At 49.6% G+C, this 18,093-nt stretch overlaps 1 protein-coding gene across 2 annotated transcripts in view; it reads left to right on the top strand.

The window, feature by feature from the left end:
• Nucleotides 1-18,093, top strand: part of SMYD3 (SET and MYND domain containing 3) — a 778,929-nt gene that overhangs the window by 593,202 nt on the left and 167,634 nt on the right. For both annotated transcript variants that reach the window (XM_059144970.1, XM_059144971.1), the window contains exon 9: nt 16,636-16,723. In XM_059144970.1, coding sequence (XP_059000953.1) covers nt 16,636-16,723 — 88 coding nt within the window. The remainder of the gene's footprint in view (nt 1-16,635; nt 16,724-18,093) is intronic.

Raw genomic sequence — 18,093 nt, 5'->3', positions numbered from 1 at the left:
CGTTTGTGAACCCAGACTTGAGTCACACGGGCTTGGTCGTGTACCTAGATTGGTGAGTTTCTTGATCTGGTCAAGAGCATAAATATTATTGCCATTCTCTAGTCAGATGTCTGCATATCTCATAGGGACGCAGAGAGGTCAGAGCAGCCAGGGCAGAACCCTCCTGTCCTATCCCTGCTAGGTGGGTGTCCCTGCTCCGTGTCAACATCTCAGTGGAGAATGAAAGCTCTGGACACTCACTTTGAGTAGACCGACCATTCCGCTCTCAGGCAGCACGATTGCAAAGTTCATTAGTCTCATGAGCTAAAACTGCCTCTTTTAACTTCCTTAGAGTCTCCTTCTGTTCCGTGGAGCAACAAAAAGTAAATCGGTTCCTTATTCTGGTCTCTGGCTCTTGAGTGTTCACAGTGGCTTTTGGATTACGGAACCAGGGGCTCAAATCCGTCGCCCCCACTTTCTAGCTACTTGAACTGGAAGATGTTTGTCATCCTTCCCAGCTGCCGTCTGGTCATCTATAGAGGAGGGACTGAAATGGTTTTTACTTTCATTCGGTTTCTTTGAATCTCAGCAGTGAGATAAAGCAGTGAAAACAATTAGTACAACAAACCTTTCCTAAGTGGTGTGATTGTTCATGCCTCTCCTGGCCTGCCCTCTGAGACTCAGCCCCACCGATTCCCACCAAGCCGTGGTCCGGGCTTGACATCAGTCAGTCCCGAGAAACGCTTGGCTGTTTAGTCAGCCCCGAGTCGATACACCCTAACCAGACTGCCTTCTTTTAAACCACTTTACCGTGCTGTGACGGGCCTGCAGATGGCCGTATGTATTCAGCGTGTGTCGTGTGATGGCTTTGGAAGTTGGTACGCATGCTGGCACCATCAGCACAAGCTATGCTGGAAATCTACCCATCGCTTCCAGAAGTTTTCTTCTATGCTCTTTATTACTTCATTTTTTTGTGACGAGAATACTTAAGATCTGGTCCCAAAAATATCTGGTAAGATCTACCCTCTTAGCGTATTTTTTAAAAAGATTTTATTTATATATTTGAGAGAGATAGAGCATGAGTGTGGGGGGAGGGGCAGAGGGAGAAGAGGAAGCAGACCCCCCACTGAGCAGGGAGCCCAATGCGGCCGTCCCAGGACACTGGGATCATGACCTGAGCTGAAGGCAGACGCTTCGCGGACTGAGCCCCCCAGGAGCGCCTTAGCGAACATTTAAGTTTACAGTACACTGCTCTTAACTGTAGATCTATGTAGTCTTTTTGAAAAAATGAGCATCTGTTGCCAAGGTTTGTTCTAGATGCTGCCATGCTATCTCTAGTGGATACACTTTACCTTTTTAAGCCACAGCAAGCTTTAGCCAGAGATGGGCAGTTGGTTATCTGACGGAAGGCTGCCATTGTGCGGACCTCTGTTTTTGCTCTCTTCTTGGGACTCAGTCTGCCACCTCTTTGGGCTTCCGCTGTCGCTCCCTTTCTCCCAGTTCTGCAGAGAGGAATAATCATGGTTTCCTGGCCGCCTTGCAGAGTTCTTTGATGACCCTGGGATATAGTTCATCTGGAATTAAACCTGGGACCTTTTCTAAAATGCCGGGTTCTTCTCTGTTCTATTTTTGAATCAGTTTGGGAGAAAGAAAAAGGAACAAAAAAAAAAAAAAACCCTAAGAACCATGTATCTCTGTTCTTTCTGTTCCCCCGTGATCTCTCACTACTTCCTCCGAGCAGTAAATGCTTCCCTCCCGTGCATGCTTCCTTGCTCGAGGAGCACTAGAATTCACTAGAACAGTTTTTCCTAAGCCTTCTCACACTGTCCTGAGACTACTGCTTCTCCTTTGTGAATGTCCTTGTGTTGTCTGCTCCGGGTCTCGCCTTCTGTGACAATATAGCTCATGTGCAGCGGTTCCTATGAGCTGGCTGGTGTGCCAAGAACTTTCTATACACGCTCTCAGTCCATCTTCTCGTCTTGCTTCTGGCTGGGAAGGCTTAACAGCCCTTAACCATCCTGTTCTCCGATCTTTTTCTAAGAAGGTGGACTGGTGCCCTTGCAGTGGCTCGTCATGGATTAATGATGACTGTGTCCTCATTATCAAGACTGCAGTTGCTTTGTTACAAAGCCAAAACCAAAAATGCATTGGAAGCGGGGGCAGAGAGATGGGCAGGTTGTTCTAAAATCTGTCATGGGCTTCATAAGACCGAGACATGTGTGCGGGCTTCCTGGTGGTTCCTGCTTTTCTGTTCCAGCACCGTCACATGGAGTCGTGCCCGAGAGCATCACAGGTCCTGTAGGTGGACGCTGGGGCCGCTGCCGGCCTCCCCCGCAGCTGGCCTGCCCCCTCGCTGAGCTGCCCTGCGTGTCCTCAGGTGCCCCTTCCCGTCCCCTTCTCCCCCAGCTTTTGCAGCTTTCATGACTGCCCCCTCCTCCTGATTTCGGGAGGCACAGAAATCGTGCTCCTGTCAAACACATGGTCCCTTGGCTTCCCACCCCTCCGTAGGCCGCCTGCCTGTCGCAGAGCCCAGTGTCACTGCCACCCATGCTTATGACCCCAGCCCACTGCTCGGTGGCCTGGCTCCTCCAGCCAGCGCCCGGGCTCTCCCTCGACTCGGCGTCTTTCCCTGCAGCGTGAACACGCTCTCTTCCAGGATTTGGAAGCAGCTGCTTTTGCTTCTGCCCACTGTTTCCTTTTCTTGAATTTGTGAAAGCCCCTGAGAGAGTCATCTATGCGCATAATGTCTCCTTGTTTTCTCTTCTCTTCTCTCCCCGATGGCCTTCCCGTCACCACCTCAGAGACTGTCCCCTTCCGATGCCAGTGAGCCCGATGCCCCCATCCTAGCTCTTGCGCCTCCTCCCCTTCTCCTGCTCAGCTCCTCGAGTGCTGGCGCCGGCTCTCCTGGCCTGGGGGGGGGGGGGGGCTTCCCGAACACGCACGTCTTTAGATTCCGCGTCCCGACACTGACTCCCGAGTCCGTGCTTCTCGCCTTTGCTCGGCTGCTGGCTCTGCTTTCCCATTTCCCTCTGGCGATGGGCTGGGTGTTGGGCGCAGTTCCCAGTCAGGAACTGAAAGTGTCCTAAACACCTTCTTTGTGCCCTCTGCAGTCCTCGTCGTGCGCCCAGGCACAGAGTCTGATACTCCTCGGCACTCACTCCAGTGTCCCCCCGAAGCCGGCGCCATCTCAAGTTCTCTCAAATGGGCTTCTTCCTCCCGTCCCTGTCCCCAAGTCGTTGCCTTTTCTGGGTGCACATCCTCTTGTCTGGACTCTTGAAACATCCACCTTGCTTCCTGCCTGCAGTCCCCCCACTCTTCAGTGGATTTCCACACAGACATTTGAGCAACGCCGTTTCTACGGTTGGTTTCTACCGAAGCTCCTTCCATGTCTCCATTGCCCATCCAGGATCAAGTTCAGCCTTTCTCGGGACCTCCTCCCTGCTCCTCAACCGCATCTCAAGACCCTTGCTTTCTTCCCTGTCCCTCTCTTCATGGCTTGATTCAGCATTTTGTTTACAGGTCAGGGGGTATATTCTGAAGTAAGTCCCCAGTAGGCACCCGTGCTCCCGCCAAAAGTATCTTAGTCCAAACAGCAGTAGCTGCACACCCAGTAGGGCCACAGAGGACCGAGGGGCACCACCCACCCTCCACGTCATCACCCGCGCCCCACATAGCTTGTCCCCCTCCCCCTCACTTCTCCTGCTGTCTCCCGCCCTTTGCCTCTTGGCTAAGACTTCCAGAGTCTTCATGATGGATCCCAGACGTCATCCTTCCTGGGACACTTGGCGGAGCCCTAGCTGCCTAGGAAAGGATGCTGCCTCTGTGCTCCCTCCCAGAGCCCCAGGGCTTGTCTCTTGTCACATGTAACATCCAGAAATGATCTGTGTGGGTTGCTCTTTGAACTGTGACCGTAAGCCCCTTGAGGCCAGGCTGGTCTCACCTACATCTTTGCAGTTCCGATGCCTAGCCCCGTGTGTGTAGGGAGATGTCAGTGCACACTGGCCTGAAGACAGTCTCAAGAGCCCTGTACTAATAGCGCTGTGGACTTGATCGCTTCTTGTGTCTTAAACGAATAAACTAATTTGCGCAAACGCAGAGAGCATGGGAGTTGTAATTGTAGGTTGAGGAGACGGGAAGAAAACCTAAACCATTAAGTGCTTGTGACAAATCTTCAGGGTGTTGACATAAGAAGTGACAGTGTGATCACAGACATTAGAAGTGGTGGAAGAGGCAGGCCCTGGTCCTCATTCCGGACTGTGCGTTAGTATGACCCGGTGAGCTTGCGAAAGATCCAGATCCCCGGCCGCCCCCCAGAGCTGCTGCTGTCATTTGCCTCGATGGGATCTGGGTCCTTGTGTTTTTGGACGCTGTCCCGGTGATGGTGAAATGCACCCACTGCATCGCACCCTGACAGCAGGGAAGAGAACCAACGGGACAGAAGCTGATAGGGCTGAGTCTGAAGGGATCCCGTAGAGCACGTTCCCCATGTGGATGGGGGGACAGGTGGGTCTGTTCTTGGCAGGCTGGGAAGCAAGGCAGCACACTCTAGCCCCCTAGAGCAAACAAAAGCCTCTGAGCTCTGTGAAAAAGGGCATATCCCAAAGTAGTTCAGCGCCCACTGGTGACAAAAAACAGTCTACTCTTGCACAAAGATGGAAAGATTTTCATATTTGTTTACTTCCAGAAAAGAAATCCTTGCCTATTCTGATTGATGATAAGCATTTACTAATATTAGAATCCTATTCTCACAGAATCTAGAAAGTTAAACAGACTGTAAAACAGAAATGTTAAAGGAAGGGGCGCCTGGGGGGCTCAGTCGGTTAAGTGTCTACCTTCAGCTCAGGTCATGTTCCTGGGGTCCTGGGATCGAGTCCCATGTCGGGCTCTCTGCTTATCGGGGACCCTGCTTCTCCCCCTCCCTCTGCTGCTTCCCCCATTTGCTGTCTCGCTCTGCTCTCTCTCTCAAATAAATAAATAAAATCTTAAAAAAAAAAAAAAGAAACGTTAAAGGAAAACAGCTGGGCTTTATACTTTTGACCCACAAAGTATGACTCAAAAAGAAAATAAAACCTGATTAAGAGCTAATGATTTCATAAACCCTCCATGGCTGGCATCATAGCTTTCCCTGGGTCCAGGGGTATGAGAAGAGAGAATTATGCCCCCTCGTCTACCCAGAATGCCATTTTGGAAATGGAGATTGGATAAGGACCTTGTCAGACATTAGTGCCCAGATTGCATCTGTACTTCTACTCTTTGAGGCAGATCTGAGATTCGCTGCTGGCGGCATGCCAGGGTCTCACGGACGATGCCCATGACCCTGGCGGTTCCCTGAGCAGGAGCAGGCATATTTGGGGAACATACTTGAGCACCTCAATTCCCGGTCTCCCCGTGATTTCTAGCATGGCCTCTGTGAATTCCCTTACCCTTCTCTGTACCTCTGTCTCTTCCTGGGCAGTCGGACACCTCGGATCGTCATCTGGGGCTGTTTATGAAGCTCCCCCAGACCTTTGTCTGGAAGGCCCTGTGAGCAGTAATGCATTCTTGGTTTAGGAGATGGTTACGAGAGAATGGAGGGTAGGGCAGGGTGCCAAACGTGGCCAGTGCTTTTATCTTTGACATTATAAAGAGGTTCCCTGGCCAAGGGCCAGATTGGAGTTTCCTGGAATATAAAATGCAGACATGTGCTTTCCGTTGGGGAGACGCCAGCGTGAAAGCTCCCGGTGCGCTCCGCCAGCCGTGCATCTCCAGAGGGAGCAGAGTGGCCAGGAAAGAGCATCCGAGTCCTGGTAGTTTTGTGCGGGGGGTCTCTGATGGGGGCAGAAAAGAGCTGAGCCATGGAATCAGGTCATCTCCTCTCTCCTCCCCTATCCCCCCATCCCGGGACCTTGGAAGGAGCGCGTCCCCTGCCAGGCCCTCAGCCCGTGAGTGATTCCCCCGCCACAGTGTCCTACCCCTGACCTTCCAGGAACAGACCTTTGCACAGACTCATTCACGGACTACAGAATTATTTTGAATAATTGGAAGCACACTGGCTTTTCTCCATGGAGAGACGAATGCAATTCTGGGCTCTCTCCTTTTGAAAATATGACTGAGATACAACAGATAATTCTGCCCCTCCAATTGGAACAGATTCCTTTCTGAACTTTTTGCTTGTTTGGTTCATGGTCCGAGGATCTCCGTGCCTTACAAGGCGAGAGGAACGAGGGAGTTTGTGCAAGCCAGCTCTGAGGAGGGCCGGGGAGGTGACCGGAAATCGCATTAACTGATGAGAAGGGACAGATTCTGACGGCACATTAAATACTTTCCTTTGGTCGCCCTGAGGATTATCTCTGAAAAAACCATGTGTGGGCCTCTGTCCTGGATCCCAACTAAGCTCTTCCCTGGACTTGGGACCACCGATGAAGGGATCTGATGTGCTTGCTTTAGCAGATAAGCAAATCCCGTGTTCTTGGGAGTCTGGAATGTTGCCCACTAGAATCACCGTACATACAAGCGGTGGAGGAATGTGTGGATTCAGCAGTCGCTGTCAGAGCCTCGGCTTGGCAGAGAGCACTCGGGGCGAGGGGCCGTCTTTGTCCTGTCCTCTGCATACTCTCTGGGCTCTGACTGGTGCCCTTCCCACCAGAGAAAACTCGGCTTAAAATAGAAGGAAGGAAGGCAGACAGAGAATGAAGGTATCTGCCATTTGTTGCACGAACACAAATTCCAGAGTCTCTCTGCTTCCGAATTTCAGGTCTGTCCTCACGCACAGCAGACCCCGACTACATAGGTGACTAATGGAGTGGAATGATTAGTTTCCGTCTCCATGGTAACCGTCATCAGGTGCTCACCTGGGAGGCTGAGCCGGGAGGCGTTGTTAGTCGTGGATTGGGGGGCTCCAGCCTCCCGACTTCCATTTTCCCGGTGTTGCCTGTCACTCGTCCGCGTGTGCTGGGAACACTGAGCCCAGATCACGCTGTTGTTCATTCCTGTTTTTTAAATGTCTCAGGAGGAACCATGTGGAGGTTATCCTAACCCTTGCTATCAGAGTGTTGGCCCTCACACCTAATGGGAATCTGCTGTGCCGCCACAGAAAGCATTTTCCCGTTTGCAGGAAACGTCCTGTTTTCCTCCCAAACGAGGAAAAGCAAGAGATGGACGTGTGGCGGGTTGGAGGCCGTGAGAGCTTGGCTCACATCTCCATTAAAACAAAACCCGCCCCGGGGTGCCTGGGTGGTGCAGTCATCTGGGCATCTGACTCTGGATTTGGCTCCGGTTACGATCTCAGAGTCATGAGATCAAGCCCCGTGTCAGGCTTTGCATTTGACACAGAGTCTGCTTGAGATTTTCTCTCCCACTGCCCTTACCCCCTGTTTGTGCTCTCTTTCTCTCTCGAATGAATAAATAAAATCTTAAAAAGAAGAAAACCTGCCCTGAAATTTGTGGGTATATTTTATCTCAATGACTGTTGCTATTAGAATAATTTTTCATGTAAAATCATGGCCTTCCCCCCCACCCCCGAGGCTCAACCCTCCCACTCTGCGGTGTTTACGCTAGGCTGGCGGGGCCCTGCTAGGAGTCTGCGGGTTCACAGCCGCACAGCCGTCCCTTTGATTGTCTCTGTACAGACACGGAAAGCATTTGCTTGAATGCACTTTCCAGGCTGGAGCTCCTGCTTCACATAAGCCCCATTATGAACCCTCAGGAACACATCTTTCCAGCTGGTGAGGCGGCTGCAGGGAATGATCTCCTTCCTGTCTCTGTGTAATGTTTCACTGCATTCGCACATCGGCCCATCACGCGTGTTTTCCACAAAGTGCTGCACTATAGGCAGATTTCCGGCAAGCCCGCAGACCTGGCTGGGCTCTCCCATTGCCCCCGGTGTGTGAATGCCAACTGGTTTTTATTTGCCCTAAATTGACCTGATTTTACACACGAAGGAGCTTATTTTGCTGAGAACGAGCTTTAGTCCCTGGGATGAGCGTTGAAAAAGGCCGTTAGTGGTTCTAGACGTTCTCGCCTCACCCAGGGCTGTTGTCGCTTTCCTGGAAGCGGTGAAGGTGCCACTCCCCTTCTGGCAGTTCTGTGTACCTGAAGATTTAACCTTGAACCTGTGGTTGGTCCGGGTGGGTGGTCTGGGGGAAGTTTATCGTTGCAGTTCAGTCCTGTTTCTATCTGGGAAGCCACGTTTCGTGGGCACTGGCTGGTGTGGGCAGCTGCTGTGGGGACAGAAACCAAAACGGGGCTTCAGTGGAACACTGCTGCAAGAGGCTTGGGGTGCTCCGTGAGACCCCCTCAACAGGAGCTTATTTGGGCTGGGTTAGTGCCCCCCGTTGCCCTAGTGCTCCTCAGCTGGACCCAAGGTAGTGGCGGGAGCAGCTCTGGAGAAGGCTGGCCACCCTGGCCAGAGGACATTTGCCCCGAGCTCTGGGAGGGCTGGGAGGCTGGAGCTCCGGGCGCTGGTGAGGACACGGGATGTACAGTCCCGCTGCATCCTGCTTGTAGGCCTTGAGATCATGCCATTCCCTGAAGTCGAGGAAGAAAATAACCTTTGAAAGGTGATTTAATTTCATCTGGCGACCACTCACAGCAGCTGGACGACTCCCTGGCACCTGCATCAGCCTCTTTCCATGGCTGTAGTCGTCATGGAGCTCAGTGGAACGCGCCGGTTGGAGTCAGAGGCCATTTGGTCTGCTTCTTGGAAGAGGGGGAGGCTTGCGTAGATGGCTCCATTGAGCAAGAAGCTTCCAGGGAGAGGGAAGGGGATGTGCAGAGCTGTGGGGGCCTGGCAGAGCTGGTTCTTGATTTCGTATGCTCTGTTAGACTAAGACTGGCCTTGGGGTGCCTGCATGGCTCAGTCAATGAAGAATCCAACTCAATTTCAGGTCAGGTCTTGATCTTGGGGTCCTGGGATTGAGCCCCACATCCAGCTCTGCACTCAGCTGGAAGCTTGTTTCTTTTTCTGTCTCTCCCTCTGGCCCTCCCCCTGCTCATGCTTAACAAATTTTTTTTTAAAGATTTTATTTATTTGTCAGAGAGAGAGAGAGAGAGCGAGCACGAGCAGGGGGAATGGCAGGCAGTGAAAGGAGCAGGCTTCCCGCTGAGCAGGGATCCCGACCCAGGGCTCGATCCCAGGACCCCGAAATCACGACCTGAGCCAAAAGCAGATGGTTAACCAACTACGCCACCCAAGTGCCCCTAAATAAGCAAATCTTTATTTTTTTAAAAAAGGCTATTCTCCCTCCCACCAAGCAAGGCAGACTCCAGTCAGACCCCCAGGGACCCCCGCCCACGTAGAAATTGAGAACTCAGACTATGTATGGTGCCATTCATGATGTTAGTGCTTCTAGAGGGTGCGAAAGGAGGGTTAGGAAAAGGAGCCACTTGAAGAGTTGCTACCACCAAAGAGGCTTAGCTTCAGGAAGGATAACCATCTTGCTGAGGTCATACAACTAAGGTGCAGGAGCTCAGATCTACAGTTTATGACTCTAAAGCCAGTGTTCCTCTCACCGAGTTCTAATTATTGTGTACAGTCACTTGTTAATTGCTAATTAGAACATGCAGCAAGTTGAACGTGCTTCAAGTGGCAAACATTCCTTCCTTTGCCTTCTTCCCCAATCCGTAATGCCCATTGACTGCTTTGTGCTTGGAGAATGAATGCTCTATTTTTAACCGCTGCTTTTCTAGTTCATGAAAGAGCCACTTTCCCCCCTCAAGTTAAATCTGAATTGCTTTCAGTTGTTTTTGCCAAAGGAGTTGGAAATTGGTTACAGCAGAGATGTTTCCTGTGAATCATAAAGGTTTTGAATGATGTTGTATATTAATCTCTTAGTTCCAGTCCATTCGCCATGAACCAGAGTATCTCAGTCAGGGCTCTGCAAATGTTTGTTCCCCTCATGAGTTTAAGTCTCTCTCTTAAGTGCAGGCTCTGTATTTGAACCTCATTCTGTCTTAAAAACCAAACACAGAAAACACTTTCCTTCTTTTGAGACTCTAGAATTATTGAATTACTGGAAAAGTCTGTAAGTGTCCTGTAATTTTATTTCCCATTCTATTCTTCTCTCCCTCCCGTCCAATCTAATTAGACTTTGCAAAAGGATTGGATAACAGGAAGTCCTGGAAAGCAGCTTGCCTTTCTCCTTTTCCTTTTAATGCGAACCATCTGAAATTAGCTCAGGGCAAGAGTTTCGGCGTCCAGCGCTCGTGAGCCGAGTGAACATGTCTGTTTAAGTGTCTCAGAGACAAAGTCAATCTGGATGGCTGCGTCTGATGTTGGAACCTGATAGAGCCCGGTGGTCTTTCCCCAGGGGAGACACCTTGCCGGATCCCAAGCTTATCCTGTTAAGAAACTCAAATTTCCCATCCACCACTGGCACCTGGCAGGTACGCTTCCTACCCTGAAACCCAAAAAGGAAGCGTTTGGCCAGTTCAGTGGGATGTTTTGAGTGGGACCCTTTGATGTCATGGTGAGTTTATCTCCTGTCATCTGGCGCCTTTTTGTTTTGTTTTGTTTTTTTTAATGGGTAAGGGAACGGCACTAGGGTATTGATGGAACAGCTATGTCTGAGGGAACTTAAATGGCATCATGGGTTCACTCGGGACCTCTGGGCCAAGGGAGCAATGGGAGGCTCAGGATGAAGCCAGGAGAGTCAACACAGGACACCCCCAAATCGCTGTGATGCTGTTGTCAGGGAGCAGGGGTCCCGAGTGAGTGTGGGATTTCTTATGTGGGGGAGAGAGTTCACATCATCTTCTAAACCCACATCTGGGCATTCAGCTGGTTCGGGCAGCTGCGGTGGAAATATCGCCCCTTCCCACATGATCGTGCTGTAGAAATATCAGAAGCCAGTCGAGATACAAGCATGGAACACACAGTCTCCTTGGTTGAGGGGCTCTTTCCTGTTGTGGTGAAGTCGAGGTGTTTTATTCTTGTGATACTGTTACCCGTGGATCGTAGATCACTCCTCTCTCGTCTTTCCTTGGTCACCAAACACATACGGGATAACCTATCGTGCTGGCATGGGGGACACAGATCCGGTCGGATCATGGTCCCTCCAGAAGTTCTGAGGCTTGTTGGGGACACAGGAAAGCCGACCGTCAGGGACAGATCGGTGTCAAGAGAGGTGTGCAGAGTAGCCACGGTGGCTCAGGATGGCTGGGTTAACTCAGAGGGCAGCATAAGACATGATTTCTGGAGGGAGGACATTCAAGGCCCGTTCCAAAGGGGCAAATGGGAAGAAGATCAAAGAAGTGAACAGAAGAGGTGACCCGAGGGAAGCACAGAGCCTGCTGTCCGGGTCCTTCCAGAATCCGAGGAGAAGGATTCTAGTTCGAGAAGGAGTGTCATGGCAGTCATAGAGCCTGGGGTGTGCCAGACTTGGGGCGGGCTCTGAGAGGACGGAATGGGGGCGAGGAAGAAGGAACCAAGTATCGAGAGAACGGACTTGAACCTGGGGCAGGGGAGGCGGTGAGGAGAGGAGCCTAAGAGGCCAGAGAGGGAAGGGAGAGACTCAGGAGACTTACTCTTACCAAGGCCTGACAGCAGCGGACAGAGGTCGGCCTCAAATGAACTATTGCCATGTTTTTTGTCTAAAATGAAGCCAAGCTCTTGACAGACTTTTCTGGAGGTGCGCAAGAGAGAGGTCACCAGAGGTACAGCAAATGTGGCTCTGTGCTGCTTCCACCCCGGGAGTGGTCAAGTGGAAGGAATGGGGGTGGGCGTTGGACCAGCTGCCTTCACGGCTTGGGGAGCTGATGACAGGAGGAGGAAGGCTTGCAAAGGGACACCAGCTCGTCAGGGCAGAGGTGCTGTCGGTGCTGGAGCCCGCGTGTCCTTCTCGTCATCATTTCCTGGCTGAGTGAACGCCTCAGGAATCCCTCTGCCTCTAGTCAGAACTATTTTTATCATTGGTAGAAAACTCAACAATAGCACATCTGATTTTTTAAAAAGGAAAAAAATATAGATGTGCGTAAAATGAATGTTTCCACCTATCAGAAGCCAATTTCAAGGCTCACCCCCTGGAGCCCCATTCTCACAGTAAAGCAGAAATTCAAAAAGGAATTTTTTCCCTAAATGACTGTCCTAAATGAGAGCAAGTCTCTTTGATATGCTTGGATAAGAAATCATGAAATAAGGCTATAAATTTACTACCTTTATACCCGAGTGGCTGTAGAAAAGAACACACTATAATAAACTCTTACATTTGCAAATGGAAAAAAGGAGAAGATTTAAATTATGCTTCCCTACGTTGTTTCTCTGTTTATGAATGCGTGTCCTATATATATAGGAATGCATATGTATAGGAGCACAGACACGCAGAATCGGATGTGCCCCTTCCCGCTGAGGGGAGAGGGGAGAGAGACCCTACTGTAGGGAGAGTCCCAGAAGTCACAGAACAGAACAAGATAGTGGGTGGGAGCGAGGTGAATCTGGAACCCGAGGGTGCAGGGAATACGACCTCTCATCATAGTGAGACATTGCAGGGATTTGATGGTTTGTTGTTGTTTTATAAAGATTTATTTATTTCAGACAGAGAGGGAGAGAGGGACAGAGCACGAGCACAAGCACAAGCAACGGGGAGGAGCAGAGAGAGAAGCAGGCTCCCGGCAGAGCAGGGAGCCCGATGCGGGGCTCGATCCCTGGACTCCGGGATCATGATCTGAGTCAAAGGCAGATGCCTAACCGACTGAGCCACCCATGCACCCCTCATGTTGGAGGATCTACTGTCCTTTTCCAAATGCAGGGATTAGGAAGATCATAGAAACCATGAGTTGAAGATATTTTGAAGTCACTACTTCCCAGACCTGTCTTACCTTTTGAGCAAGCCTAGGACAGAAACAAACACAAATAAAACATAAAGTTAGGGGCACCTGGGTGGCTCAGTGGGTTAAGCCTCTGCCTTCGGCTCAGGTCATGATCTCAGGGTCCTGGGATCGAGTCCTGCATCGGGCTCTCTGCTCAGCAGGGAGCCTGCTTCCTCCTCTCTCTCTCTCTGCCTGCCTCTCTGCCTACTTGTGATCTGTCTGTCAAATAAATGAATAATATCTTTAAAAAAATTTTAAAAAACAACAAAAACAAAACAAAACAAAAAACATAAAGTTAGTGCAAAGAGCTTGAGCCGTTAAGCCAGATGGACTTGGATTTGAATCTTGCCTCTAGCAGTTACGACAGAAGGACGTTTGTGGCATATACTTAAGGAGTAGGGCAGGTATCTTGTGCCTCATTTGCCATTAGAGGTATGGATGCCCTACAAGGATGTTGTGAGGAGTAATTGAAATCCGTACAAGGGACATCCAGATTGTGACCAAAGAAATGGCAGCCTCCATTTTCCAGATCTATCCTACAGCTGTTTCACTGGGCATTTGTTCCATACAGTGCTCTGTGCTAGGTGTGCGGAGAGGCGGGATCAAAGCAGAGGACCTATATTTAGCTCTAACGTGTACACAAACAACAATGGAAGAACTCTGTCCACACCAGTCTCTTTGCTGTTTATGGAACATGGGGCAAGCTCCTGGCTCAGCACCGGGCACTGGCTGTCCTCTCTGCCTGGAGTTCCTACCTTCTACCCCTTGACCTCTCTCTGATATTATCTTCTCAGTGAGGCTTTCCCCGATCACCCTGCCTAAGACGGAACTCTCTGGGGAGTACTACTCCCTCTCCCCCTTTCCTGTTCACTTGCTTTTCCTTCTGATAAATATCTATTTCATGTGTGTATGTTTTCTGTTATACCAAGCTCCTCCTGTCTCTTCATTGTAAACCCTCTGATTTTTCTTTTTACTGCTCTATTCTCAGTGTCTAGAACATTGCCCCAGGAGGTACTCAGGAGATGCTTTGAGAATAGATGATCAGGTGACTTAATTTCAGCTGCAGGGAGGGGCACATGCCAAGGTCCAGTGACCAGAAGAACAGTGGGTGTGGTATGGGCTATAGTAGTTTCCTATGGCTGCTCTAACAGATGATCACAAACTCAGTGGCTTGAAACAACACAAATTTATTCCCTTACAGTCCTGTAGGTCAGAAGCCTGAGACAGGTCTCACTGGGTGAAAATGAGGGTCCCTGGCAGGGCTACCTTGCTTTGTAGAGGCTCCTAGTAGGGGGCAGAAGGGAAGGTTTTGTTTCCTTGACTCTGCTGGCTTCTGGAGGCCACCTATGCCCCTTGGTTTGTGGGTCCCTTCCTCCATCTTCTAAGCAGACAGAGAGGTTGGGTCCTCAAGTTACATCACTGACCTCTTCTTCCACCTCCCCCTTCTGCCCTGAAAGACACTTGTGATTCCACGGGCCCCACCTGGGGAGTTTAGGACCTGCTGCTTATTCTCAGATCAGCTGACAAGCAGTCTTAATCCCACCGGCAACCTGATTCCCCTTTGCTACGTACCCAGACGACGTATGTATAGGTTCTGGGGACTGGGACATGGACATCTGCGGGGGCCTGTTATCTGCTTCCTGTAGAGTCTAACAAGTGAGATGTCTTGCCTAGAGCTTGAGCCGCCAGGAGTAAAGCACAAACCGGGAAGATTTCATCCTAAACAGCCATGATTGTCAAGGTTTAACACACAGGCTCTTTCTGGGAGGTGCTGGGGAGTTGCTTCAGAGTGAGGCAGTGGGATGGAGGCTTTGGGAGGTGAGTGTGGACTTAGGGAAGGCACTTAGGAGATGCATATCTACCTTTTGAAAAGCAAGTAACTTTCATTTCCCTCTCTTGTGTATAGAAAGCTGGGTTCTTATTTAGAATGCCCCCCCCAAAGTAGGGTGTATTTATAGTGTCCTTTAAAAAACCACCCTGTGATGTTACTCATAGGCCAGCCTGTAAAACCCTGCTACGCACAGGCGCCCTGCCTGACACGAGTGTCCACGTTTCCTCGTGTGCACACCCACTGCCTCACCCTGTTCTTGGGATCTCTTTTCCCTGGCTCTCCGCGGCCCTCTTCTGTCTCTGCCCTGCCATGCCAGAGTGATCTGTATCTTCCTCCCAGGTCTGCCCTGGCAGTGGTTCTCACAAGAGTCATTGTATAAACGTCCCCTAGGAGGCATGTAAAAATCTTCAGGGAGATTGCTGCAGTTTAAAAAGTCCGCCCTCCCTCCCCTTGACCGTGATTTGGCCATGATTTAATACAGCTTCCTTGGATGGTTCTTCTCCCTGAAACCCACTGAGAGCTTAATGAATATTAAACACCTGGTTTTGAATGGCATCTGACGACAGTTTTTGATGCTTTGATTAGCCTCTTTCAAGCAGTGCTGTCCAGTAGAACTTTTATGATGATAGAGCTGTTCTGAATCTGGGCTACCCAGTACGGTGGTTACAGCCATGCGTGGCTATGGTGCTCTTAAAATGTGGACACACAAGAAAAAGAGAGGACCTGCTTACTAAACCAGAGGACCATGCTTAATAAATGATAACTCACAGTTTGTTGTTGTTGTTGTTGTTGTTTTATTTGACAGACAGAGATCACAAGTAGGCAGAGAGAGAGGAAGGGAAGCAGGCTCCCTGCCGAGCAGAGAGCCCGACGCGGGGCTCGATCCCAGGACTCTGGGATCACGACCCGCGCCGAAGTCAGAGGCTTAACCCACTGAGCCACCCAGGTGCCCCCACAGTTTTGTTTTGAATTGCTTTTTAAGTTGTTGGGTATTCTCTTTCTCCTCCTCGTCTCCTCCTTCTTTTACGTCTTTGCCGAAGTCACAGTACGTTTGCATGGGTGTAATTGTACTCCTCTTACTCTTTCCCAGATGCATTTTGATTGATAACTACGTTTTTGATTCAAGTACCTGTCTCCAAACAAATGGTTCTTTCTCTTGCCCCTCTTCCCCGTCCTGATATATCTCAGCTATATCGAGATACAATCCACATATGATACAAAGCCGCCAGCTGAAGTATAGTATATTCACAGAGTCGTGGAACCATGTACACACTGGATTTGATGGCATTTCCATCGGCCGGAGAAGTCGCTCCATCCCCGCCCTTCCCCTCCGTAGCCAATGAGAAACTGACTTTCTGTCTCTGTGGATTTGCCTATTCTGAACACTTCATTTCAGTGGAATCATACAGTATGTGGTCCTTTGTGACTGGCTTCTTGCACTTAGCTCGGTGTTTTTAGGGGACGTCCGTGTTTTGTTGTTTTTCACTGCCAGTAATATTCCGTTGTATGGATACATCACATTTTGTTTATCCATTTATTTGATGGGCATTTGGGCTGTTTCCACCTTATTTGCTAGAATTATGCTGCTGTGAACATTGATGTACAGGTTTTTGGGTGAACTTGTTTTTCTCTCTTGGGGATCTAAGGAGCGGAATTGTTTAATGATATGGTAACTCCATGTTTAACTTTTTAAGATGCTGCCTGACTGTTTTTGCAAAGTGCCTGCAGCATTTCACGTTGCTACCAATAACACAGGAGAGTTTGGATTCTCCACAGCCTCGCCAACACTTGTTATTCTCGGTCTTTCTGACATCTTTAAAGCCAGGCTGGGGGGTGTGAGGTGATACCTCTCTATGGTTTTGATTTGCATTTCCCTGATGGCTAATGACGTTGAGCATCTGTCCAGGTGCTTATTGGCCATTTGAATATCTTTTCTGGAGAAATGTCTGTTTAGATCCTTTGCCCGTTTTTTTCTCCTTTGCCCATTTTATTAATTGAATAATTTGTCTTCCTTTCTGTTCTCTTCATTTGGGCCTGAACAGGATGCTGATATGCTCACCGGTGATGAGCAGGTGTGGAAGGAAGTTCAAGAATCCTTGAAAAAAATTGAAGAACTGAAGGCACATTGGAGTATCCTTTTACCTGTGGATTGAACCATACTGTTGGGACTGTCGCTTCTTTATTGGTTAGAGCTTGGTGTTAATGAGGCCAAGTCCATGGTTTGACCTCTGCATGAGCCAGTGAGTTTCATTCTGTTTCACGGTCACAGGCTGCATCCCAAAGCCCAGCCCACAGTCTAGGTAATGGCTGGGCATAGTATGGCAGGATCGACATGAATACCTCACCACCCTCAGATAGTAACCGAAACTCATGCCAGTAGTAGGACAGTAAGTAGTAGTCTCTAGATGGTGTACAGGCACTGTACTAGGTAACAGGTTTCTGTATTCCTTTCCTCCCACAACCTACGTCTCTAGGAAAAAATAACTTAGACTCCTTCAAAGTTAAAATCATTGACTCTCAGATCTAGAAGTTTCATATTAAATCAACCATAACTACCATGGCAGAGGGAGTTGCTGCACAATAAATTTTCTGGGCATAAATAGTAAGGACCACAAGCAGGTCAAAGTTCAGAGTAAGGAGAGAGCACTTATGCTGCAGGTCCTCGGGGGAGGCTACACTGATGTACTGGGAGAGAGGTAGACCAAATCAGGAACAGGGTTTGAATGGGCAGAGGCTTAGAGGGAGGTCGCTTCCAGTAGGGGAGATCATTTGAGCAAAAAACATGACAAAGGTCCTTCAGATGCCTTGGGGAAAATCTGATCCCAGACAGTAAGAACATCTGCAAATGAGGTTTCTATCTACAGTGTTCCTTAAGGAGTTGTACAGAGTAGGAGAGGTGGATGGACAAACTGGTCTTGTTTTTAAAGGTGAAAAAGGGATCTTCTGAAATCTGAAGCCAGTGGGTTGTTTTTTGTCTGTCTGTTGCAGTGTGGGTAAACAATCTGTAACTGATTACTAACAGAATGGAAAGGGAGCCACGATCAGCCCCACTGCGTGGGCTCACCAGGAGCAAGTGAGTCCGGAGAGTCGTGGATTTCTTTGGTAAAGTTTGTATGTGGATTTCAGGAAGACGCCCAGTTAAGAGCAGTCAAGAAATCGATCCTGGATGCTAGCATGGCCAAACAGCTTTCTAAATGCTTGAGTGGCTCTCCTGAGAAAATGATGCCTGGGGTCGCTGTGACTCTGGAGTGCCCCGTTCCCACCTCGGTCCTTTGACTTTATGCCTTGAATGAAGATACAGAGCCCAAGGGCTTCAGATTCCCAAAGGTTGGGAATGGCAGAGGGTGGGCGGATAGAATCCAGAGCTCAAGACCCCTGAAGGCTTGAGTGACGCCTGAATCTGAACAGACGAAATTCAACAAGAATGTATATAAAATCTTCTGTTTGGGTCAGAGAGTTTAAGTGTGTAAATAGACCTCAAGCTTAGCAGCAGAACATGT

Source organism: Mustela lutreola, chromosome 14, assembly GCF_030435805.1.
Source record: "Mustela lutreola isolate mMusLut2 chromosome 14, mMusLut2.pri, whole genome shotgun sequence".
NCBI lineage: Eukaryota > Metazoa > Chordata > Mammalia > Carnivora > Mustelidae > Mustela > Mustela lutreola.
This window is presented reverse-complemented; position numbering and strand designations above follow the sequence as displayed.